Source organism: Fusarium tjaetaba (genome assembly GCF_013396195.1).
Source record: "Fusarium tjaetaba strain NRRL 66243 chromosome Unknown NRRL66243_c0000178, whole genome shotgun sequence".
Lineage (NCBI taxonomy): Eukaryota > Fungi > Ascomycota > Sordariomycetes > Hypocreales > Nectriaceae > Fusarium > Fusarium tjaetaba.
The window spans coordinates 5,976-31,289 of record NW_023501374.1 but is presented as its reverse complement, the minus strand read 5'-3'; the positions used below and the strand labels follow the sequence as shown (position 1 = coordinate 31,289).

At 49.4% G+C, this 25,314-nt stretch overlaps 9 protein-coding genes across 9 annotated transcripts; 5 read left to right on the top strand and 4 right to left on the bottom strand.

The window, feature by feature from the left end:
- Positions 1–1,874: 1,874 nt before the first annotated feature.
- On the bottom strand, positions 1,875–3,273 carry FTJAE_8306 (amidohydrolase; the record flags this gene model as incomplete). The annotated part of the gene is made up of 2 exons (XM_037355108.1): positions 1,875–3,077; positions 3,127–3,273. 2 exons carry the CDS (start codon positions 3,271–3,273, stop codon positions 1,875–1,877), a joined length of 1,350 nt encoding a protein of 449 aa, XP_037204607.1.
- Positions 3,274–3,640: 367 nt separating this feature from the next.
- FTJAE_8305 (uncharacterized protein) lies at positions 3,641–5,630 on the bottom strand (the record flags this gene model as incomplete). The annotated part of the gene is made up of 3 exons (XM_037355107.1): positions 3,641–4,054; positions 4,113–5,287; positions 5,564–5,630. The coding sequence occupies 3 exons, from the start codon at positions 5,628–5,630 to the stop codon at positions 3,641–3,643; spliced, it is 1,656 nt and encodes a 551-aa protein (XP_037204606.1).
- A 580-nt stretch (positions 5,631–6,210) lies between these two features.
- On the top strand, positions 6,211–8,099 carry FTJAE_8304 (vitamin H transporter; the record flags this gene model as incomplete). Its single annotated transcript, XM_037355106.1, has 7 exons — positions 6,211–6,338; positions 6,410–6,503; positions 6,566–6,690; positions 6,744–7,005; positions 7,063–7,326; positions 7,410–7,817; positions 7,884–8,099. 7 exons carry the CDS (start codon positions 6,211–6,213, stop codon positions 8,097–8,099), a joined length of 1,497 nt encoding a protein of 498 aa, XP_037204605.1.
- A 1,922-nt stretch (positions 8,100–10,021) lies between these two features.
- FTJAE_8303 (alcohol dehydrogenase) lies at positions 10,022–12,336 on the top strand (the record flags this gene model as incomplete). The annotated part of the gene is made up of 4 exons (XM_037355105.1): positions 10,022–10,944; positions 11,273–11,361; positions 11,487–11,895; positions 11,949–12,336. 4 exons carry the CDS (start codon positions 10,022–10,024, stop codon positions 12,334–12,336), a joined length of 1,809 nt encoding a protein of 602 aa, XP_037204604.1.
- Positions 12,337–13,412: 1,076 nt separating this feature from the next.
- Positions 13,413–14,172, top strand: FTJAE_8302 (uncharacterized protein; the record flags this gene model as incomplete). Its single annotated transcript, XM_037355104.1, has 2 exons — positions 13,413–13,771; positions 13,821–14,172. 2 exons carry the CDS (start codon positions 13,413–13,415, stop codon positions 14,170–14,172), a joined length of 711 nt encoding a protein of 236 aa, XP_037204603.1.
- Positions 14,173–14,923: 751 nt separating this feature from the next.
- On the top strand, positions 14,924–16,804 carry FTJAE_8301 (beta-lactamase 2; the record flags this gene model as incomplete). Its single annotated transcript, XM_037355103.1, has 4 exons — positions 14,924–15,443; positions 15,491–15,607; positions 15,653–15,911; positions 15,958–16,804. 4 exons carry the CDS (start codon positions 14,924–14,926, stop codon positions 16,802–16,804), a joined length of 1,743 nt encoding a protein of 580 aa, XP_037204602.1.
- A 270-nt stretch (positions 16,805–17,074) lies between these two features.
- FTJAE_8300 (uncharacterized protein) lies at positions 17,075–18,289 on the bottom strand (the record flags this gene model as incomplete). The annotated part of the gene is made up of 1 exon (XM_037355102.1): positions 17,075–18,289. The coding sequence occupies one exon, from the start codon at positions 18,287–18,289 to the stop codon at positions 17,075–17,077; it is 1,215 nt and encodes a 404-aa protein (XP_037204601.1).
- Positions 18,290–19,193: 904 nt separating this feature from the next.
- Positions 19,194–19,397, top strand: FTJAE_8299 (cytokinin dehydrogenase 3; the record flags this gene model as incomplete). Its single annotated transcript, XM_037355099.1, has 1 exon — positions 19,194–19,397. The coding sequence occupies one exon, from the start codon at positions 19,194–19,196 to the stop codon at positions 19,395–19,397; it is 204 nt and encodes a 67-aa protein (XP_037204600.1).
- Positions 19,398–19,479: 82 nt separating this feature from the next.
- FTJAE_8298 (uncharacterized protein) lies at positions 19,480–24,332 on the bottom strand (the record flags this gene model as incomplete). The annotated part of the gene is made up of 3 exons (XM_037355098.1): positions 19,480–22,919; positions 22,981–23,107; positions 23,178–24,332. 3 exons carry the CDS (start codon positions 24,330–24,332, stop codon positions 19,480–19,482), a joined length of 4,722 nt encoding a protein of 1,573 aa, XP_037204599.1.
- Positions 24,333–25,314: the final 982 nt, after the last annotated feature.

Below are 25,314 nucleotides of genomic sequence, written 5' to 3'. Positions count from 1 at the left end.
ACCCCTGTATTTCCCAACTGCCATATCTCCAGAATCGGTCTGGACTCACAGACAAGAGAGGGGGAAATCGAAAGGCACAGGCGTGATGGTTTCATTCAACGATCCGTCTAATATCACGATCGTGTTATTGATGCCGGTTTACCGTGATAGTTTGCGCTACTGTGTTTCAGACTTGACAGTTTTGGCGGGATGCCAATCAAACTAAGCGGGTGCATCCCTGTCAGGCCTCGATAGCCGGCTGCTGCGGAGGGAAGGCCGTTGGACCGTTCGTGCGGCTCCGAAGGGTAGTCTTCTAGAAAATGTGTTTTTATTGGAGCGCAAGGCGATTGTGGATGGTTTAATGTTTTATTACGATACGGGATATAGCTTAGCGTGGGTGTAAGCGAGAGGGTGAACGAGGGTGAACGAGACCAGTAAGAAAAGGAAATCCAAGCCACAGCTGCACTCTAATTGAATGCCGAGTTCCACGGCATAACTTTACCCTGAGACTTAGCATTTGGATGCACTGACTAGATCAAGAAAATGGTTACATCGATCCGATCTCGCAGACTAGCAATACTTTAAGTGAGACAATTTGGTGGATCCACGAAGCATTTGTCTGGATCATACATAAACTGACTCTTCAGAGTAGCATTATATCCACGATTAATACCACATTAAAACCGTTGAGATTCCAATATCCGACAGCATGGCATACGTGGGTCTGGCTGAAACCGCGGCTTGGCAAACGAATTGCCGGGCGATTGAGATCAATTTGCGAGAAGTTTCGGGGTTTGATTGAAGAGCTGAGATGATTTTATCTTTGAGCCAGGGGTTTGGGGGCCTACTGCAGTGATGCGGATATCGCTGCTGACTCTCACAGCATGACACTGTCCCTGACACTGCTGGGCCAGACGTATGCAGACAAAAGGGGACATAACTACAAAGCGTTGAGTGAGTATTGTTAGACATGGAGATGGTGGCTACTGCGGCGTACTGGCGGAATCTCGGGAGTTTTTTGCAGCTACAAGATGCCCAAGTCAATGACAAGCTACGGATATAAACTTCAGGTCGTTTCGTTACAGTGCGACTGGGATGAGCCCGGTCAAGCTTTCTAGCGGCAATATGCAGGTTTCGCATCGCCAAGCACGGATGATGTGCCGGTGTCTTGGTACAATAAACAAACCGAAAATCTATCGAGGCTTCAAAGATGCTGATCGTCACATCCCAAGACAACCTTTGTGAAAGCAAACCTGGATTGATCAACCTGCATAATGAAGAACAGGAATTGGGGTGACTTCAAACTGTTAGGGGGGACTGTCAGGAAGCCCTCCAAGTATGGGCTGATGTAATATACCAGGCACGACTCGTCACCAATGCCGCTTACACAGTAACAAACGATATACTCCGTAATTTCAGCTTCTAAATGACTTCTCCTTCACCTGAAACTTGAAACCCCCTGGCAAGGTTGGGTGACATCCAGTAGCGGGCGCCAAGATGCGAAACGTGGGGTTTTCATCCCAAGTGCTCCCCTGTAGGTTCTGAGATAGTGTCAGCACCAACAGCCTCAGCCGCGAATCTTGGCCAATATCATGCCTTTCTCAGTTCTGTATGATTGAACGGATGGATTCCATGAGAATATCGTTCATGGATGTCTTTATGTCACAGCGAATAATGCAGAATTTGTCACATTTCGCAGGGCGGTCAAGAGAGAATACTGTACTCCCAAAGATTCATTCTGCTAATGGGTAAAGGGTACTGCAAAGTGCAAGCATCAAACAACGCTGGTACCTCACTCTCTATATTGCGTTTTATAGACTGTTCAACCTAAGCAAGTTCTTTCTTTTTTCGCCTTGGGCATAAACTTGCTAATACATTTGCATTATAATGTCTGACTATTGATATTTCGTCATGTCCTCTTCAAAAGTCTCCCTCATCCTCTTTGCAAACTCGTCATCTGCTAACACCTTGACCCCTAATAGTGCAATTCCCTTTGCTGCCTTGATAGCTGCATCGAACGCGGCAGGCTCCCCAGCCGCCCTTGTAAACCCAGGAGCATGCACGTTATCGGTCGGCAGGGTTGGGATGATAAACAGAGGGTGCAGCGATGGACACTCGTAGCTCACGTTTCCAAAATCTGAGCCACCGCCCGAGATGTGTGGATCGCGCATATCGCCGTGGAAGTGGCTATCAAAGTGCCGTGACATTATATCTGTAAACTCGTTGCAGAGGGGCTCGTTGGAGTGAAGGTCGGCGTACGTGTCCATTCTGTCCAAGTGGTCCATCGTCAGCAATTTGGTCATGATAGCGGGCTGGGAGTATACATACACTGACTCGAACTCAATCTTGCACCCAGTCGCAAGGGCAGCTCCCTTGAAGCAGTTTCGCACCCGTTCCTGAAGCTTCTCGTTCTCTCCCAGAGTGAGGGTACGCACGCCAACCTCCACTACGCTTCTGGCCGTAATGATGTTAGTCATTTGTCCTCCCTCCTTGATGTAAAGATTGAGGCGGTCTGTAGGTCGAATTTGCTGGCGTAGCATGCTGATCGCGCTGTAGGTTAACGACGCGGCATCTAGCGCGTTAATACCATTCCATGGGACTACACCAGCGTGGGCCGGCTCGCCAGTGAAGATACCTCGGAAGATGGCCACCGACCTACCACCGACGGCCGCAGCGCCATCAGGTTGAGGAATGTCCAAAGGCGTGCTCGCATGAACCATGAGTGCAGCATCGACATCCTTAAATGCGCCGGCATGAATGAGCTTGATCTTGCCACCGCCGCCCTCCTCAGCAGGGCAGCCTAGGATGCGTACTCGACCTGGGGCGCCAGATTTCTTAAGAGCAGCAGTGATGCCGAGAAAAGAAGCTATAGAGGCGGCGGCAATGAGATTATGTCCACAAGCATGACCGACGCCCTCAAGGGCATCATACTCAGAGCAGATGGTCACCAGGCGACCCCCCTGGCCGCACTCTGCGACAAAAGATGTGTCAAGGCCATAGGCATGTTTTTCTACGGCGAAGCCAAGGGACTCCAAAAGAGCTGTGATGTTATCGTGGGCTTTAAACTCTTTGAAGCATAGCTCGGGGTTGCTGTGTATCTGTAATGCGTCAGTTGGTGCCTGGTGCAAGCAACGAGGAAAGCCATACCGCACTGTTGATCTCTCGTAGAGGACCTAATTGCTGATCGACGGCATTGAATACTACGTCAACGGTGCTCTCGCTATCCACTACAGTGACAGCTTCTGTCTCCGTGCCAGGATTAGTGGTCTGTGTAATAGTGGTAATGGTAGCCATCTTATCGAGCACGTATTGCTATACTCGAGGAGATAATGGGTAGTCGACTTCTGAAGGGGTTGAGTAGCTGCTCCGTGGTCTGCTGAAGCAGGAGCCAGGTTTAGATATGAATACCAACAACAACATTCATTCAAGCTTGTCTCCAACATCCAGAGGAGACATGATGGCCTGGTTATCGCGACCGACCTCGGTGACAGACGGCATCATCGTCTAAAGGATCCACCGTCATTAGCTTCGTCGTCTAAAAAGGCACTCACTATGTGGGCCTTGGAGACCCGCTCACCCAGATACCAGAGATTCCAATCTAAGGCCTCTTCGATCGAGGGTCGTTTCAATTCCCTTAACTTGGGATTCCGGAGCCGCCATCTCACCAAATGCCGCTGGTATCCGAGGCCATCTCATAGAGTGTCCAGATACTGAGGTGCTGCCCCATCCGAGAACGCCTATCTAGCGCATGTTCGAGCACCAATCTCCAGCGCGGCCCGAGCTTGCTTATGATCCAGTCCTTGTGAATCGGATTATTGGTCTCAATCACAGCCGCCAGAAGTGCTCTTCGTAGATCTTTGAGATGGACCTTGCGTATGGTATGCTGGGCTGCCTGCATAAGCATGGCCAAAATGTCCTGGATCCTACCTTCAGGCATGCCTGCGCATCGGTAATATATCATTTTCCACGCGTAGTAGATAGTCACGAATACAGCAGCGCTTTCAACGAGATCGCATGCCGAGTTCGGATTGTTATCGTCAGGCATCGTGATCATCTGGAACGTAGCAGAAAAGTCCTGCGATAAGGTAGCATCAGCACGTGTCAAAATGGTCAAGTCCTGAGTGACATCTTACCGTCTCTATGAGATCTAGCTTTTCCTCTATCTCCGCGTTCCTCGCTTCTGATATTGGTGTGCCTGAGCATTCATCTGACATGGCTGACCACCCAAACTCTGTAATCTGAAACTGAAGCTGGAGCATGCGAACTAGCATGTCCAGATGTTGAGCCGAGAAGACGTCGTCCAGGCGTTGCTCAGTTGGGTACAAAGTACCCCAGTTCAACTGCAATGCTGGCCGCGAGACCACGCATAGTCGTCGGAGAAGTTTCGGACAGTCCGACATGTATCGCGCAACTTCGCCAGCGCAGCGGTACCCCATCGCATAAACATCCTCTCTGTAAACCCATAAAAGCAAGCGACACAAGAAGCTACGCATAGAAGGGGTAATGGCCGTAGCTGCCTCCGCCGTCGATCTGGTCAACACATCCCCTATCGATGAACGTTGGAGATAGCGCACGACAGCCTGACTGAGCTTATGCAGCTCTTCCTTATCAACAGCGCGCTGATGGGTGAGGTAGACATAGTGGAAGTAGAATGTAGCGAGGGTCTCAACGTGGTCGACAGGCTTGGCTGATTGCCGTATGGCTTCTCGGAATGCCGACGATGCCCGAGTGAAGTGAGATAACGCCAGCGCTGATTCTTGTCCACTAATAGTAAGACCCTCGGTATGGCGTCGAGCATCGAGATCTTGAAGCGCGACAGCAACTGCGTAGCGCAAAGCGATGGCGCTGTAAGAGACTTTCTGTAGTAGGAGCACGGGGAAAGACCAGGCGGCGGCCTTGGAGGTATGTACCAAGCAGAATCCATTCTGATAGTGGCCCAGAGCCTCATATTCCTCATGGCCAAGAGTGAGGCTGTCATGACCTAGAATATGGATCTGCGACAAACCAATGTGGTTGACAAGGGACAGTGATCCTGGAGATAGGTGCGTCACGAGGTAATCCATGGCTCCTCCATTATCTGAAAAGGGCGCAGTTCCTAGAGCTGATGATTCTGGGGAATGAGCCCATGCAGGAGCCGATACCAGACTGACGGGAAGAGATGGGCCTAGCACCTCGTCTCGCGGAAAGTCTCGCGGAAACTCAGACGATGTGGTATCGCCAGGTAGATCATCCAAGACAGCCCAGCTTGGTGGATCCTGGCTGTTGCTCGGGGGGCTGCGCTCCTGAACAGTAGATCCATTGTCATCAGCTACAAGACCTCTTCTAGGTTGCGAGATCCGAGGTGATGACGACGTTGAGGATGATCTCCTGGAAAACGAAACGGCCTCGAGAGTCCAATATGGACTACAGCTGAGATTCAGCCGCTCGCACCGCCGGCAGATGGGTAGGCGCTCATCACACTTGACATGCTTTGCCCTACACGTGAGACACCCTAAAGTAATGATAGACGTGCAAGGTCAGCATGACGGCCTCAGCAAGGTTATCGCGGGTTCGCTGGGATACGACTCTCATTTGCTCAACGCACCTAATCTAGATCGCCCTTTGCTCTGTCGTTTCCCCACCTTAATTAGCTGTGCTGAATCACCGGGCATCGTTCTCGTGCTACTGGATGATCCAGGTCGTCGTCTCGCGTCGTCTGAGAAAGGTGGAGAGGTGATTGTTGACGACGACGACGCCTGCCAAGCAGAACAGGACTCTCCTTTCAGCCGGAGAGCGCAGACGAGGAGGAAGGGGTTGTAGGTAGAAAGTGGTGGCGTGACGAGCAGCGCTGGGGAATTTGGGTTGCTGGGCTTAAAAGGTGGATCAACTGGCGATGTATCGGGTTAACCGGTCGTCTCCGATTACACCGGCTATCAGCTTCGTCGTCTACGGTTATCCAATCTAACCAATCTGACCAGTCCCCGTCTGACTAGCTAGTCGATTTCGATAAAGGTGGTGGGGTAATTGATAACCGAGTTCCTGTTTAGTTTATCGTCTTGTTATTAGTGTGAATTGGTGGAAATGCTTGAGCTAGTCTAGTCTAGTGTCGCTTCGGATGCCATGTTGCTGGGATAGATATAAAGGATCCTACTCCACCTGTCAAGCAATTGCTCGTCAGTATATCTCACTAAGTATATTGAAAGACAGCCAAGTGCCAACTGTCACGTTTAACAGCCTAATATAGAAGACAACATGGCTTCGCATCCGGACACTAAACCTGAGGTTGCTGATGAGAAGGCTTTGTCGGTGATGGAACAGGATGATGATCTCCCTATCTCCAACGTTGAAGAACAGCCTCTAGTCAGGAGAATTGACCTTCAGTAAGTATCTGAACAGTGCACTTCAATACCGAATCTACGGATTCCTATCCACTGACACAAAACCCGCACAGCCTGATGCCTATCCTCATAGCTATCTACATACTGCAGTATCTCGATAAAAGCAGTTTGAATACTGCCTCTCTCCTCGGTATCATCCAGGATACGGTATGTTGGTGTTGATCAGAGACGAGTTCAGGATTGTGACCACTGACCAAATTGCATTGTAGAAATTAGTTGGCCAGGAGTTCCCCTGGCTTAATAGTGCTTTTTACTTTGGATATCTCGGCGCCACATATCCCGTCTCCGTACTTCTCGTGAAGTTCCCGATTGCCAAGGTCCTGGCAGCGTCCATGTTAGCTCACTTTCCCCCCTAACCACCGGCCAAGGCTAATGATTGTAACCCAGTTTGATATGGGCGGTGGTTCTCGGCTGTCATGCTGCTGGCGAGAACTTCGCAGCCCTTTGCTCCTTACGTGTGCTTCTTGGTGCTTTTGAGGCCACCATCAGTCCTGGCTTCACACTCATCACAGGACTCTGGTACAAGCCGTCAGAGCACGCGAGGCGTCATAGTCTTTGGTTCGTCGGTAACGCCGTAGGATCTCTTATCGGCAGTCTGATTGCTTATGGCTGCACCTTCATCACTGGCGGACCTCTCGCCCCATGGAGAGTAAGCCTAACTCTTGTCGAACTTGTTTTCTCACGAAAGACTGACCGGGCGTTTTAGTGGTTATTTATCGTTCTCGGCATAATCACAGCTGGCTGGGCTGTCGTTCTGTACATCTGGCTTCCGGACACGCCAGCGACAGCCAGATTTCTCAACCCAGCTCAGAGAATCTGGGCGACGCAGAGGCCTCAGGTGGCTCAGAGGAGTTTCAAGACGAACAAGTGGTCAAATGCACAGCTATTCGAGGCGATGCTAGACCCCAAGACGTGGTTTCAGTTCTTTGTCATCACTACAGTGTCCCTGAGTAATGGAGTAATTGCTAACGTAAGTCATACACGCAGCTGACGCTCAACAACTCTACCATACGATACACTTGGACTCTGCTAACACACATGTCACTCTTATAGTTCAGCTCTCTAATCATCAGAGGCTTGAACTTTGACTCCCGACAGTCGCTCCTCCTCGGCATGCCTCTAGCTGCCTACAATGTGATCATCGTTCTCCTTTCTGCGTCGCTGGCCGAGAGATTCCGCAAATCTCGTTGTCTCATTGCCGCAGGTGCCTCGGCTCTTTCACTTGTGGGCACCATTCTGGTCCGTCAGCTGCCATCCACAAACAATGCTGGTCGATACATAGGACTCATCCTGTGCGCGTCGTGCGCTAACGTATTCCCCATGATGCTGAGCCTCGTCTCGAGCAACGTGGCCGGCTTCACCAAGAAGTCAACGGTCAACGCTGTCTTCTTCCTTGGATACTGTGCAGGCAACATTGCTGGTCCACAGTTCTTCATTCCAACAGAGGCACCAAAATACGGGGTAAGAACAGATTCTCGCCCTTTCTTGTTCGTATGAAGGCTGACTCATTTCTGTGTGTTCCTGCAGACGGCTTTTACTGCCTTGTTTGTGATCTTCTGCATCCTCATCGGTTTGATTCTTGCCTTCAGGCAATATCTGGCCTGGGAAAACGCGAGGCGCGACAAGGCTCAGGGAGTTTACATTGATGCTGAGTCACCAGATAGAGATGCCATGCCCGGTGCGGTGATGGAGGCGACTGACGAGACGGACTTTGAGAATAAGAATTTCCGATACTACCTCTAGGCTCTAGCAATCACGCGACCGCAAAGAAATACGTTACTTTTTTCTTGAAGCTCCAAATAGCTAATTAAATCCCATTTCTCGAACTAGAAGATTATGAAGACCTTTTATCCACCCCAGACAAAAGCTCTTGGACGTGTCCCCAATTTTGACAATACCGCTGTAAATAGGCGCGAATAGCAGGCATCTCATACGCGGCACGAATATCTATCCACCACCTACATTCACGTGCCCTAGTGTACCATAAGTATAAGAGTGTAAGAGCTATCGGATCTTTCCCCTCCAGTAACGTTTTAAGTTCGCCCCGTATCTTGGTTGAGACCTTCATCGCTTTGCCGAGTGTAGTCTGGCCAGCAGGTATTGCTAGCATTTCAGACAAGCCATGTGCAACCCTGAAATAAGGATTGTTATCTGCCGTAGAGGTTTCCTCAAGCATACAAAGCTGTCTTATCTCCACTGGTACACCATTAGTCCCTTTGATGGGCAGGGACTGATGCATTGTAATAAAGGTGTCAGCCATTGGCGTGAAGACACTCGATGCTCGTAGTGGATTTAATAATTGCCATAGTCTCATCTTTCCCGCTCCAAGTCGTAGCCATTCAAGGTCTGAAGAGTCTGGCGGTCCAAGAGGCCAGGCTTCCTCCAAGGCACCCGTATTAATGGACGAGAAGGCTAGGATGCTAAGCATACCTGCTGCAGCCCAGATAGGATCCTTGTGCTCTTCTTCGATAGGTTGGCCCAGAGATTTGTTAAATAATGAAGTGCATTGAGACCAGTGGTAGGTTTCGCAAAATGTTCGACGACGGGATGGCGTTACTCCAAGGTAGCGATCATGGACAGCCGTCACGGCCAACATACCATGCAATAAGAATGGGCGCTGTAAGATAATTGTAAGCTGCTCAATTACTACTCTGGGTTTGTACTCACTTCGAAAGATAGCTCCATTATATGGCCATTGTTTGTCTCTACAGTCTCCAACCAGCCGAGAGACTGCAGAGTTCTGCTTTGGAAACGACTGAAAAGGTCTTGGTCATGAGCATTGAGCATGTAGAAAGTTGTCTCATCTGCTACCCATACACAGCTACCCATAGACCACTGTGGTGACGGACTTGTAAGCTGCTTTGGCATGTTCTTGGTTTGTTCCTCGGGAAGTGACTGGAAATCCGGTATGTTGAACCCAAAGTTGCATATGACGCCATAAATCCGACACTTGTCGCAGCATGGCCTCGTTTCATCACACTAAGTCGTCGAAGATAAGTCAACAAAGGTTTAAGAGATAGACTCTCCTCATTGACTCACCTTCACCTTCCTCAACTTGCAGTTCCGACAACCGAATCGCGACTTTCGACCACGTTTTATTCCCCCCCTCTTGGTGACTGCAATAGTCGGTGAGCTCATAATTGATAAATATTTAATAAACTACTTGACAGGCTCTCGTTCGCTGTTCAAGGTCTTGATGTTGATAAGCCGATAAAGAATGTTCTTGCGGACATTAGCACGTTCTTAAATCCGACCGATCAATAACTCCGCCCGGACTAGACTTGATGTGATCTCCATTTATAACAAGCAAATTCCCACTAACCTCTGCTCGGGATTGCGCCATTTTGATTGGTCGACGATAGTTCCACCTGTGATCAAAATGTCCCAGTCAGACAAGAGAAGCATCTTGAACCAGGTGTCTTTACGTCTAAATTGGTATCGTCTTTCGTCATGAGAATAGTTAACGGTGCCGGTAATCCGAGAGAGCTGAGAAGTATGGCAGAAGAGATAATGAATATAAAAGCAGTTCATGAGCCACGTCTTTTGTTCTACACGAGACAGTGCATCCTATTCTAGTCATCGAAATTCGTAAAGAAACAGTCTTTCAATCATCTACCAAGCTGGTCTTTCATTTTTAAGGCTATCCATTCAAACTACCTATCATCATGCGTGTTTTCGTTACAGGCGCAACAGGCTTTGTCGGCTCAGCTGTCGTCAAAGAGCTACTAGCTGCCGGTCACTCTGTCCTCGGCCTAGCCCGCAGCGACAAAGGAGTCGAACAGCTCAAGACTCAAGGCGCCGAAGCCCTTTTTGGCACAATTGAGGACTTGGAAGTTCTCAAGAAGGGTGCTTTTGTGTCTGATGCCGTCATTCATCTGGCATTCGTGCACAACTTTGCCGATTTTCTTGGTTGTTGCGTCATTGACCGTGCGGCCATCACTGCTATGGGCTCTGCTTTGGTTGCAGCCGGCGGAAATCGTGCCATGGTCATTACTTCCGGTACCATGATGCTCACTCAGGGAAAGCTGGGCTATGAGGATGACGAGCCTGATATGAGCCACCCATTTGCGGCAGCTCGTGGGGCGTCTGAGAAAGTGTGTCTCGATTTTGCCAAACAAGGTGTTCGAGCTAGTGTTGTTAGACTTCCTCCTACGACGCATGGAGCCGGAGGAGTTTCTGGGTTCATGGGCCCGTTTGTGAACGTTGCACTTGAAAAGGGCGTCTCTGCATATGTTAGCGAAGGCCAGAATCATTGGTGCGCTGGTCATCGTGATGATGCGGCTAGACTGTACCGTCTGGCTATCGAAAAAGCAGAGCCTGGGTCCGTTTTCCATGCAGTTGCCGAGGAGAGTGTCACCGTCAAGGATATTGCTACCGAAGTTGGCAAACAATTGGATATTCCTGTTATCAGCATTCCTCCAGAGAAGGTGCCGGGGCATTTTGGCTGGTTTCATTTCGGAGCTTTGGCTGACAACATTGTCTCGAGTGCAAAGACTAAAGAGGTGTTGGGCTGGAACCCTACTGGACCCACGGTTCTAGAGGACATCGAGGCTATAGTCGACTTTACGAAGTCTCATTCAGGCCAGTGGTAATATATCATAAGAAAGACCTAATACCACTTTTTACTTTCTTTATATTCTGTTTCTGTACTCCGTATCACTCGCGGCGTGGTCTAAGATTCCATGATAAAAATAGTAGGGGCTTTGCAGAGACTATTGAGTTCACTAGCCATTTCTGTAGGCTTAGCGCACGCTTAAATCAATAGTTCCAACTCGAATCTTCAGCCCAACCAAACATTGGCCAATTGATAATAAATGATAAGTGTGCTTTTTCTCTTCCCCTTTGCTTCAGCTTCCTCTCTTCTTCCCCGGCCGTATTTATTGTCATTCATTTGGCGCTTCTGCTTCACTTTTTAGTCACTCATTACCATTGAAATTCTGCTGCGATGCGTGTTTATACGACCCTCGGGCCTCTAATCCTCAGCGCTGGGCTTTGCGCCGCTCGCGTAAGTGCCTGAGACGACGCGTTGTCACCGAAGCTCATTTCATTGCTAGGCTTGCGCGCCCCATCCCTGATCAACTACAGCAACGTCGTCATGGTCCAGCGAAACAGATACTGCGACGGCTGTAGGATCTGCCACTACGGAAATCGCAACGACGACTATTTCTGGAGTGGCTTCTGAAGAGACTACCACTACTGCTGAGTCTGACAGCGCCGTCGAAACCTCTGTGACGGTGTCGACTTCGGCTTTTGAGACGTCGACTTTGGAGTCATCAACCTTGGAGTCAACAACCTTGGAGTCAACAACTTTGGAGCCATCAACTCTGGAGTCATCAACTTTCCAAGTTTCGGCATCTGCCGCTGAGGCATCAACTCACACGACCGAAGACGCAACGACTACCACAACATCTCCCGCCCAGAGTGCACAGACTCCACCCAACGGCGACTTCGAGGATGCTACCCTCGCACCTTGGGAGAGTACCGGAACCACAGCAGTCCTCGTCCGGGGCCTTGCTTGCTACCAAGGGAGCCAGTGCGCGTACGTACCCCCAGCATCCCCGTCCACCTATTCCTTCTGCTAATCAGCCACAGAGAACTCCCAGGACCGTACAGTGGAAACACAGCCAAAATCTGCCAGCGGGTAGACATCCAACAGGGCTACGAGTACACTTTCGCGGCACATCTCGCACAGAGCTGTACTTATTACGACGCTGGAGAGAGAGAGGACCTCGACTGCGACGACAACATCAACTCGGTTAAACTCTCCATCGATGGGGTGTTTGACTCGGAAGTGCAACCAGTCAGCTGGGATAACCAGTACCATGAATACTCCAACACGTTCCAATATACTGGCCCAAGTATTGACTCGACTGATCTTTGCGTTTCTGCCATTGTCAACCAGGGCGAGAGGTACGACTTCCTTGTTGATAGCGTTTCTCTCGTGCGCGGGAACTCGGTACTTGTCCCCGAAGAGACTTGAGGCGCGAGATGTGGTACAATGGGCGTCTGATAGAAGATTTATGATTGATTGAGCTATGGCTTCTGGCTTTCGAACAGAGCCATGCTTGATGTCACATATTACCCAGCATCGTTCACTTTATATCCTCCGAAGCAAGTTGCATTTTATACTATAATGCAAACATATTTCCAAGAAATGGATTCCGTCAAAGTCGCAGCTTCCTGCCAGATCCTCTGCCAGACTTGATGTCCTCGTTTGCAGGCATGTTGCTGTCATTACAGAGTAGACTCCCCTAGAACAATTTTAGAATCCCCGTACATATCGGAAGCTTGGCAGGTTTCCCCGTGGGGTTTCAGTGCGACTCTAAGTAATTTCGGGGTTCTCTAGAGATACAAATCCCATCCCCAAAAAGTCTATAGAACTCCGACAGACGTCATTTAATAAGATACGTCGCTTAATGTAGGCATACGTGAACACAGGAGGGATTTGTCTCCACAAGAACGCCCTGGACACTGACGAGAATCTGTTCGGGGTCAGAGAGCTAATTAATTCTTGTCATGGATAATCGAGTTCTGTCTCGACGTCATTAGTGTTCGCAATGATCTGGATGTCTCTCTATCCTTGCGGCCTAAGAGAGAAGAAAATCGATGTTGCTAACAATGCCATGGGGCCCAAGATTCCTTGATCTGTTAATCCAATAGTAAAGTTGTATCTCAGATGCGTTTTTGCTTACTTATTTCAGGCACAAAGGTCCATTCACACTCGACCATGTTATCTGGGGCTGAGATACCCTGGTCTGCAGCCCATCTCAACTGCGTTAGAAGCGCGTCAAATGCAAGGTACACATCATGAGTCCCCACAACTTCACAGATTTCATCAATCTCGACTTCAATAGCCTCTAAACTATTGGCATTAGCGCGGCGCCAACGATTAATTCGCGTCCAGCCGACACCACCTTGGGAGCGTTTTTGACAATCTGACAGCGGGCTTTAAAAAGGAGGCGCAACGCCCTCAAAAACGTTGAACCTGTTCTGCACCCTCACACTCGCTTACTTACGCTGTCTCAGCCACTTCCACTCTTTTAACCAATCGCTAAAATGGTTCGCTGTTCTATTATCGCTGTGGCTTTTGCCATTCTCGGAACCGAAGCTGGCCCCTGTCGACCCACGACCATGACGAGCGTTGCTGAGGCCTCTTCGACGATCGCTTCCGATACGACGGTTACTTCTTTGGCTACCACTGCAACAACTGCCCTTGTGGAGACGACTTCTACCGTCTTGGAAGATACCACCTCCACTGCCGCCGCAGAGAGCACGACGACAACCGAAGAGCCCGCCTGCGTCGAAACCCAAGTCATCGTCAACCCCGGCTTCGACGACAGCGCCAACAGTAAATCGCCTTGGTCCGGCGACGGCTCGATCATCACCGACGGCGCCAATTCCGCTCCCAATGCCATGTAAATCCCACTCCATCTCTCCATCTCACCCGCGCTAACAGCACTCCAGCTCTTTCGTCTTCTCCAATGGCGGCGGCGACGCGCAGATCTCCCAGACTCTGACCAACCTCGACGGCACCTACCGACTGAGCTACAACTGGGGCGTTTTCTCCGGCGTCAACGTCGGCGCTGGTTTCGGATGCAGCATCATTCCCAAGATTGGAGACGATGTCCTGCCTGGTGTATATCCCGACGGGTACAGCGGTTGGACTGCCGAGAGCAAGACCTGGTCAAGCGGAAGCAGCGCAGTTGCTCAGGCTGACCTGTCGCTTGTTCTGCAGTGCTCTGGAGAATATGATCAGCTTACGATCAATGTTGATGACATCACTTTCACCAAGCTCTGCGGTCCTCAGGCTAGTTAAGTACAGTGCCAAATTATCCAGGCGAGGAGGCTCTAGATGATGAACCTTGTGTCACACATTAATTACTCGCGGGAGGATTTAGCTCTGCGTGATATATTCTTTTCGTTTTTAGACGGAGTGATGCTGTCTAGATAAGCTACTACTATACATATTATATTAATGAATGACATGAGTCCATCCACGCGCCCGCGCAGAACATCAGCTCCCTCGGATCTAAAAAGCAGCCAAGAATTATATAAATCTCTCCGTAGGAATGCCCAACAGGAACCTATCCACTCAGTCCTTACGTCACTCAGCGGCTGTGAATAGCCTAATTGAGCCGCACAGCTGACACCGTCTTACCGCCAAGACACCATGATCTCCCACTGCAAGATCTCGATATATGCTTTTCTACAGCTTTACAGCCCCACGTTATGTGATTTGTAAGTCATAAACGCAATAAATCTTAATGGACGTGGGAGGTAGAATCCAAGAAGGGTAATCGAAGCCCTGATCCGGCGGTTTTCCTGCCATCGTCTTATGCCTCCTTCGTCATCTTCGAACGCCATAAGCTTACGTAGGATATCTCATGACTTGGACTTGCGGGGGAGTAAGCAATATTGTGAATCATCGTGATTCCTTTGTCCGCGGAGAAGGCTTAATATTGCTCCGTTAGCCGTTGGTCTTCAGAGGACTTGATTTAGTATAAATGTAATAAGTAGCTCATTGCCTGCTATTCCCGTTTTCTCAGTCTGGTCGAAGCTCAGTCGATATGAAGCTATTTCAGTATTATCTCTACACATCTCTCTTTGTGGGGAGCTCCCTCGCAGCTCGTGGAGGCCACTGTCCCCCTCTTGGTCCAGTCCTTCCTGCCCCTGTCCACCCTTCCAACCATGCTTCAGTCAAGTCAGCAGTAGCTGCTATCGAAGCAAGACTGGAAGAAGAGACAGCTACATACAACCTGTCCTCCATAGCAGTCGCCATAAAATCAACCTACGAAGATGACTACATGTTCGAATTTGCCAATACGCCCCCAAATGTTGATCCTCGGGGAGTTGACAAAGTAGACTCCGACACTGTCTTCCGCTTGGCCAGTCTCTCCAAGGTATTTCCCGTCCTGGCTCTGTTGAAACTTCACAAGGTTGATCTTGACGATGCTGTTACGAAATACGTTCCTGAACTTCGGGCACTGAACAAACAAGCTCGAAAGCAAGATGCTGTTTGGGCAGTTGACTGGGATGAAGTCACCATCGGGGCCTTAGCATCTCACATTGGCGGCATACCAGCTGACAGTAAGTATTCATCTAAACAAGAAGTGATGTTGTGCTAATATGTCTAGTGGTAACTGATGTCGAGCCTTATGGAGACTGGACAAAGCTTGGCTACCCGCCACCTGATCCATCCAAAAGCCTCAACTGCTCAGGTCTTTTAGGTCTTCCAGAGTGCACCAAAGAAGGTAAGATCCCATACCTTCCACGATTGAAACCTGCTAATTAGACAGATTTCTTTGCAAGGTTCGGCGAGAGGCCTCCTGTGTACGCACCCTACGCCGTAAACCCCGTTTACTCAAACGTGGGGTTTGCCATAATGGGATGGGTCATTGAGAAGGTTAGTGGTATGCCTTCCGGAGAGTTCATCAAGAAGGAAATCTGGGTTCCTGCTGGAATGAAACACACATTTGACTCAAAGCCCGATGACTCCTTGGGATTCATCCCTGTTGATGATGAGTGGTGGAACGCAACCCTTGGCTATGGTGATCCGTAAGTTGACCCAGCTGCTATACATCGGGTGACAAACATTGACCAGTTTAACTAGTGCCGGAGAATATTACTCTTCTATTAATGATATAATGGCTTTTGGGGACGCTATCCTCAAGAACAAGCTTCTCAGTCCCGCTGAAACAAGAAAGTGGCTGAAGCCTGCTACAAGCACTTCATCAAGAGGTATCTTACTTGGAGAACCCTGGGAAATATTCCGTGCCGATAACGTCACCAAAGACGGCCGCCTCATTGAGTTCAACACTAAAGCCGGCGACATCACCACGTACCACTCGCTCATGGTGTTGATCCCAGACTATAACCTCACCGTCACCCTTTTCAACGCTGGTCCGGAGGTCAGTGGTGGTCTTCTCCAAACTCTCTTCACAGGAATCGTAAGGGAATTGCTTCCCGCGGTGGAAGAGGCTGGCAAGGATGAAGCGGCCAAAGTCTATGGTGGTACATACACTGACGCTAAGACGAACTCTACTCTCACTCTCTCAGTCGATGATGAGCCTGGATTCCACATCACGAATTGGACAGTCAGAGGTGTTGACATTGCGGGCACGTATCTCAGCATTGGGCTACCACCGACATTTCCGACACCACCGGGTGAAGTCCGCTTCCGCTTGTATCCTACTGGCCTGCAGAGTGATACAGAGTCATCCTGGCGAATGATGTTCACTGCTGGGTCTGAGAAGGATAACGAGGAAGCTAATGCGCTCTTGGCCTGGCCTGATGGGAACTGTAATACCTGGGCGTCCTTGGATCGCATTGTGTACCAGCTGTTGTCGCATGACCATTTTGTGTTTACGGAGGCTGGGAAGGATGGTGATAGGAAGGTTGAGAAGCTTGAACTTGTTGGTTATAGAGTTGAGTTGCAGAAGGACGGTTAATACCTCACAATTCATGATTACAGTTGGGGGTGAGACTGGCACCTACGTAAGCAACAGAAAGACGTGACTTCGCAAGTAAATAGTCTCAGCCGTTGACAGAACACTGTATTAAGAATTCGAACGTGCATAGCTACTTCGTGTATGTATAGGTAACGATGAGGATAGGTTGACGGACTTTCTTTTTCATCCATTCATTTTCCCGGACGAACTAATAACGTGTCTCACAAGTTCGATTCCTCGTGTATTCCAATACCATCAATAGTTCCTCCATTAAGAGGACGGATAATCAACCTCGATAGGCTGAGAAGGAACCAGCGTAGCCAGCGACAGATGCGGCCATGTCAACCCACAGAAGTTAAGGTTCACAGTCTGCGAGTACTGAATCTGTGTATAAGTCACAGGAATCGTCTTAGGGCCGGTGACAGGACCAGGAGGCGTGACAGAGAATGTCGGCAGCGGAGGAGTTGTCTTGCCCTGAATCGGCTTATAAGCTGGCTGCAGAAGAAGAGGCTTCCCTGGAGTGTAGTCCTGAACCGTGATCTCGGACTCGACAATCTCAACCCAGAATGTAGACTCCATCTGCACGGCGTTTGCATTAGGACCTTGGTTACTAGCTCCGACGAGGAAAGCGATGTTTGCTGTTCCGCCGCCTGGTGTTGGAGCAAACTGGGTAGAGACTGTGAAAGTGTTGGTCTTGGTGATGTTGAGCTGACTGTTGATGTCGAGAAGGATTTGAATCGGATTGTTAAGAATCTCCTGGGTGATGGATCCTTGCTCAATGAAGAGACTGAGATCCTGAGGCAGACGCGCTGTGTTATTCGAAGAAACTGTCTGACTGGGCATGATCTGAAGATCCTTAGGGTTTCCAATGACAAAAGGATTAATTGGTCGCGGGCCAATGTCCGGTGGTCCATCCGTTACGACTGGAGGATTACCCTGTGCGTTGACGGTAGTTCCATGAGGAATAGATCCGAGCCTAACAAGCGTATTTCCCTCCACTGGATTATTATTAGTCTGAGGAACATTCAACCAAAACCCAGTCTCAGTGTGAATACCCGTCTTGGCACCATCACCTCTCCCCGTAGCAGTATTGGTAACATCATTCACAGTCTGAAGATACGTGACACCATTGATGATAATGTCATTCTGCTGTTCAAGACCACGATTCGGAACTTTTCCCAACGGGTTAGAGAATACGAGATCCTCTTGCGTCAAATTGAGTTCGAGAACTGAGACATTGGGAGGAGTGGGAGGGGCAGGGAGGACGGGATTGGTGAAGGTAGTGGTGGTGGGGGCGACGGAGTTTGGGCGGAAGATGTTGTTGAAGCCAGTTCCTGTCCAGGCTCCGGTGAAACTGGCCAAGATACCCAGAGGAGGATCGGGGTCGTCTTTTGGAGGTGGAGGGGTAGGATCGAAGTTGACTTCGTCGTATTGGAAGTCTACGCCGAGATGGATACCAGCACGCGATGATTCTTTGGGGGCCATTATGCGTGTTGTGTAGTTTGAAGGGTGTCTGAGTGTATTGAGATTTTTGGACTTGGCGAGGAATATGGATTTTGTCTAGGAAACACTCACTGAATTTATACTCGCTCAAAAGTAGTTGATTGTCCTCGCGTTGCCGGTCTACCGGTTTAGACACATACCGACACTTATCTAACTTTCAATGTGCACTTCACATGCCTCTTCACAGACGATCTATACCACAGCAGTACAAGCCTACCTCAATAGCTCACTGAAAGTAGTAAGGCTCTTCATCCGTTGCCATACTACTCAGTGTTAAGGTTCATCTTACAAGCACAATTGCCCATCCAACGTGACGCGGCAGAAACACGCTAAGAACTTCACATATCTCAATCCAGATGATCTACCCATATTTACGTTCAGTGGCTGACTGAAAACGGTCTCAGCATCCCCTCCTAACCAATAGCTAGCGTTGAATTGACAAGCTGAACACCTGTGGCTTACCGGCACGTCAACTTCCCCGCAGCCAAGAATGAGGGCGCGATCGAGTTCTTGCGCATACGGCCCGTCCCGGTTAGTCTAGATCGGCCATACTTTAGTGCGCTTTGCCATGTTGGTCTGTCACATACCTGCAATGAAACGGGCACTCAACCAGTTTTTACTTGTGATTATTGGTGCTTGGCATGTGAGATGGGAGCTGAAAATATTAGAATGCAAGTGTGCAAGAAGAGGCGGAAGATGCATTCTAGTTGTTCAGCTGAGTGGTTTGGCTACCTGTGCGATATTTCACATGTGAGATGGCCTCTCATGGAGGTTTGGGTAATAGGTATGAAGAGAAAACGTCATACCAGCTACCTTTGTTCCGTATCGCCCAACAACTCATCACAAAAGGCTACTTCTACTCTCTTTGATGACTATTGCCATCAAAATGGAGCCATCCTTCCAAGGCAACCAATTCTTCCCCGGCACAGCTGCCTACAATCGTGCCAACAACATCTACGCTACGTCAACCTATGGTGTGAGCCGCGACATGAACCCTTCCGAGATCCTCCAGCCCGCAAGTGTCGAGGATATTCCAAACGTCGTAAAAGCTGCTGCCCAAATGGGCAAGCCCCTTACCACCAGACTATAGTTAATATCGAGGTATACTGAAAGGGCTTTTTGAGATAAACCACATATTAAAAGATCGAAAGTAAGCAAAGAGTGCAAAGCAGCTAGAAGCTAAAAAAGTCCGATATCGCATGACCCACATCATTGAATGCATCTCCAATATCGTTTCCTACGTCCGTAACCACATCGCCGGCATCATTAAAGAAACCTCCGACATCGTTCATAGCATGGTCAACAGCAAATACAACGTCGTCAGCTACATGACCGACTGCACTACCGGCATCGTTGAACACCGATCCGATATCACTCATAGCATCGTCAACCACTAATACGACGTCATCGGCTGCATGGCCGACTGCACTTTCAACATCGCTAACGACGTCGTCAATCACATCGACAGCGTGCTCAACACCTTCCTTGATGTCTGCAGCTACCTCGACGACACCTTCGGCGATATCCTCCGCAACCTCGAACACTTTAGCTTTAATTTCGTTAAGGAAATCGCTGGCAACATTCTTGATTATCTCCCATAGATCACGAAAGATAGCCTTGATAAACTCGGCCAGATTGAAGTTGGGTTGCCAGTTAATATGCAAGTTAATATCCTGATCGAGCAGTTTCCCTTGCACATTAACAATTAGGGGAGGGCCGTTCGCAACCAGGCTCGAGATCGATCCCGAGAATTCGATCTTGGTAATATTGATGAGGTCTGCTGCGGCGCTAGCAATCCACCTGCCAATATTTAACCCAACGCTCATGATATCGTCAGCAAAGCTAGATGAGTCTTGCTCAGCAAGCTCACAGGCTTGCCGGGCAAGCTCAATGTCAACCGTGTTGTTCAAGGCTGCTTGCAAGGCCTTCTCGGCCGAGATCACGGCAAGATGTTCTGCACAATTGAACCTGTCGTCGAAAGCCTTCCCGGCACCAGACACCATGAGTTCCATTATTTCTTGACTATCCGCGAGTGCGGCTTTGGCTTGGGTTGCAGCGCCCCGCTCGCAAGACCGCTTTTCGACATCTTCTAAGGCTTGCGCTGCGCACTGCACCATTTTGTCCTGTTGCGATTTGAGCTCTTCAAAATTGGTCCTGGCGATTGTCATCGCAGCGTCTTCGATCTTTACGAGGCTTTCCAAAGAAGCTTCGTCTGTAGCGATTGCGGTTTCCGCAGCGATGAAATCTGATCGCTGAAGGATCAGTTCCGCCGCATGGAAAGCAGCTCGGATAGCTTCTAACGCCGAGGTCGCGGCCAATTGCTTAGCAACACTAGCCGCTTTCTCTGCTAGCAGAGGCGGCATATCCAAGAGCGATGCGTTGAGCAGACGGTGGTCAATGTCTTCTAAACCTTCCTCAATCTTGTCAGCCACGGCGACAGCTTCTTCCAAGCTCCTCCGAGTCTGTTCAAGATCAGAGCGAGCGCTACCAAACTTCAACTTGAAGGCGTCACGCTTTTCAATAAGGCCACTCTGTGCTTGGCGGATCACCTCTTGACTTTGAAAGTGCGCCTTTTGAAGAGCTATCTCGGCTAGATGAGTAGTGGTGGCCGAGTCATGACGAGCTTGATCTAGCCTCGCCATAGCAGCAACAATGGCGCTAGCATAAGACTTTTCTGCCGACGCGACCTTGTCTTCAAGTTGCCCCTTATAGCTCTGCGCATCGTATTTGGCACTATCCAGTGCAGAGATGATATCCCGTTCCTTAAGCTCCCAGTTCTGTCTAGCTGCATAGAGGTTACTACGAGCTGCTTCGACGGCTGAATTGAACTCATTTTCCTTATCCGAAAGGACCCTCTTAGCTTTGTTGAAATCTGTGTGATCGCGTATTGATTTGATCTGCTTGTCCAGCATATCAATGATTTTATCGAGGATATGTTGCTCCATTAGACCATAGATTGTGAAGTCGGCATTTGCGAGCGATGAGAGATCCTTAAAGTTAACTTCACCGGCCAGCTTAGCCTCTAGCTTGAACTTGAACCAGTCTGACAACGACACTTCTAAACCGAAGTCAAATCTTGGCTTAGGGTAGACCTCAGCCTCGAGATGAACGGCAGCCGACAGTGCCCAGACGTCGACAGCACCATCAATGAGGACTCGTTGGATAGATGAAGATAGCTCTATATCCACGATTGGGTACTCGCCCGTGGCTCCTTTAACTTTGAGAGGTCCTAAATCGAAGTGCTCGATGGTGGCCATGATCTTGACCATTTTGCCAATAGTGCAGTCGCACTTCGCTCTCTTACCAAAGATAGTTATGTCACCCTTGAGTGACGCACCTGGGGGATAATATGTCTCTCCAATTGACGCGCCGGTAGAGAGATATAGTTGAATATCGTTGAAGTGCAGGAGGTTATCTGGCTTTGGGAGCTGATACTCGCAAATCTGAGAAGCAAATTCAACAAGGTCTACAACTCCTAAATCCTTCACGGCTGCGACAAGGATTTGTTCCTTGGGGTTCTGACTGAGCTTCATGGCAAGCTTGGCCTCCTTTTGTCCAATCATAATCTGCCCGGCGAGACCAATAGTACCCGGTAAACCGGTCGTGAAGAAGGTAGCATAGACGATGCCGAAATCAAGGGCACAGCCCTTGACAGTTATTTGCCTGCCGACGTCGCAAGGATTTGTCCAGTCCGTCAACATCTGCGCGTACGCAGCTGCACCGGAGTAGCTTGCTTTAAGTCCCAGAGAGAATTGAAGGGGATCGGGCTGCGTCTCTAAGTTTAAGTTGAGGAGGGCCTTGAGGATCATTTGGAACTCGAGATCGGACTTCACAATCTCGATCATGAGTGGTCCAGTGTATACATGCTTTCCAAATGTCATGGTCCTGTCTGCAGGGAAGATAATGCTCAGCGCAAATTGTCCGTCGACCAGGGCAGCGCGGAAAACCGTGCCCTTGACGCTACCGCGCATAAGCTCCTCAAGCTGAGGAAACCTATCAATACTAGCGCAAAACTGGATGCCTTTGTCGACCGGATAGTTGATTCCCTTGTAGGATCCCAGTGGAGCCTCGTGGTTAGACGCAATCAAAGCCAGATGCTTCAATGAGATGTCCAGAAAGGTCCCCTTTAGGTCCGGGACTATCTTGCTCGTCGTGACGTCGCCTTCAACCTCGCCGTAGATGGTCCAGCGGAAATCACCCTCTGGAGTCTTTTCTGTGTGTAGCGTGGCCTTAAGCTCTACGCTGTGCATATTAACCTGACCATAGATGTCGACTTTGGATGCTCGTGCACACTGAGTGTCGAGCTTGCTGGAAATGAAGACATCCAAGCATGCGGACTTGATCAAAACATGCTCAAATTCGATGTCGCCAATGCTGCCTTGCAGGACGATACCGTCTCGCGAGAATTCCAAGCAGCCATTTGTCGATGTGTGGCCGTTGATGGTCACCTCGCCACGGAGCGCAAATCCTTTGGATGAGATGCATAGAAGCATGGATTGTAAAGTAACGTCATGGGAAAACTTGTCCATCTCTATTCCGATCAGTTCGTGGAAGATCTCGCCAACATCGTGCAATGTCAAATCGCCGATGTACGCCTCGAGAGAATAGTAATCTGTGTTGTAAAACGTCCGTTAGATAGGCTGTTCAGTAATGCTTGTTGGGGAGTGCTTTACCTTTTGAATAGTAACCGCGCACGCCAACCTTGGTATTCCTTAGATCTAGGTTCGCCGCAATTCTCACGGAAAATGCCGTTTCCTTGGAGAAAGTTTGGATCTCAGCTTCCAGAGAAACCTCAGACAACTGGGAGAACAATTTACAGTCAGAAATCGATTAGGTTCTACTATGATAGCGAGAATTATTTGCAACCTACATTGAGATCTTTAATGCCGAAGATATCTCTCCACTCATTGTCCTTGAGGCGAAGCTGTAGAAGCCAAGAGTGTAGGGATTTTCGGAGGTAGTATTCGACCTGTAGGGGAATAACGCTGCCAGGAACACGAAGATCAACCTCGCCAAAAAAGCCGTATTCGAATTGCCAGGTGCTGATTCCTCCCATGGAAAGGCGGTATGTTTGGTACCCGCTTAACTCGACGCCAATTTCTCGAAATGTCAGGATATCGAGCACGTTGACTGACACATGCTCTAAAGAGCCACGCAGTACGAAGGAAGGGGGGCTTAGTGGGATCGCATAATCTCGACTTCCACCCAGCCAGGTGCTGAAGCGGATGGCTGGTTTCTCCTGATGGAAGAAGTCCTGAAGGAAGTCTGAGACGGGTTGCATGGCTCCCCGAAACGCCACGTCGGTCTCGAAGTAAAGTCCCCTAGTCCGTCTGCGGAGGCCATCCAGTGTCACCTCCTCTTGGAAACCAAGGATCGGATTCTCGAGTGAGATCATATCCCACTCACTTCCTTTGAGGGAGGGTATGAAAGTCCCCAGCGATATGGCTTCACCTGCTGCGATCTTGACCTCCTCGTTGTATGGGTGCAGCAAGCTGCCGGCGTGCTCGTACACATAAATCTTGGATGGGATGAGGCCAAAGAGCTTCAGATCACCCACATAGGCTGAGTTGGAAAGGCTTTCTAGGGAAACTGGAGCTCCAGTGACTGTGGAGTTCAAAGTCGTAGATTTGAGAAGGAAAGGATCTGCTTCCTTTGGCAAAGGCGAAGGATCTGGGGTGGGTAGTCCATACTGCGACAAGCCATCAGGAGTCAGGCTAGAAGCTTTGTTTGGTGAGAAGTGCAAGGCAACCTCCTCGCCACTTGCATCTAGGGCAACCGGCCGAATATTCGTCACCCAAGCTCCGCCAATATCAAACCCAGGTGACGAGCGATCCTGTCCGATGCTGTGCAGAAGTTGTTGGCCCACTTCGCCGATGAGTGAAGTTACGGATCCTTTCACAGAGCCTTTTAGCTCTTGCACATGTTCACTAAGAGTTTCTGGTTTCGAGATCTTCAACGGTGGGCTATCATTAGTGTCATCGTTGGAGAAGGAGCGCTTGCGTTTCAAGATACTGTCAATATCCATGGCTGCAGCTTTGTGGGACTCGTGTGAGTCTCTTTGCGGCACACGGGGCAACATGAAGGGGACTGTTGGAGTGTGGGGGAAAAGGACTGATAACAGCAGCTCCCGGCCATCGAGTCCGGGCACACGATACGCGAAATGGCCAATAAACGTTGGACTCCATGCCTACAGCTTCCGTGTGACAGGCTTCAGGCTCAGCTTGCGAGACAATTGCCAAAAGAAGACTACTTCACCCGAAGGGAACGCAACAATGTTGTCAACGAAATAGATCTAGACTACAATATCGAAAGGTTTCGATTCCTGGTACTGTAATTATCACATTCCAGACTTTCGTTTTGCTTTTTCTTGTGTGGGAGGGGGCTTAGGTTCTCTCTGCCAGAACAAGCTCTCAACCACAAAGAACAAGCTGCATGTGATACGTCGAGAGCCGCAATAGGAATAACATTAGGCTTGTATCTTGGTACCGTAGGACCTCATAAGGTTCGGAACGACCCATAGATCCAACGCGCTATCTTTCTTTTGACCAGAGGCGTAAATTAGCGTGATACCAGATCTTTTCTTTTTCTGTTATACCAATTAGAGGTGCAGAATAAGGAGAAAGTGTCCACAGGGCGTTCTGAACCTCATAAGTTCCCACGGTAGTCAAACTCCGCTTGCGCTGCAGCACATTAGAATTCGAGGAGCCTGGATCCGTTATTACGATTGGCACCCTAAACTCTATGGCGAGTTGGAGGTAATCATTGACCTGAAAACGGATGCTGTCAATCACATAGAGGTCCTCTTTTTTTCATAGGAAAGTATTGTGGCGTCTGCGGTTGCGCAGCTTGGGCGAAATGCAGCCATGAGGCTTTGCTAACGGATCGGGTCGTGCCGAGATAATGTCACGACTTAATTGATTGATTCAGGCCAGCCCCCTGTGAAAGCACAGCGAATATTCTCACGACATTAGGGTAGAGAAGTCTCTCTATTGCAATGACCTTATACC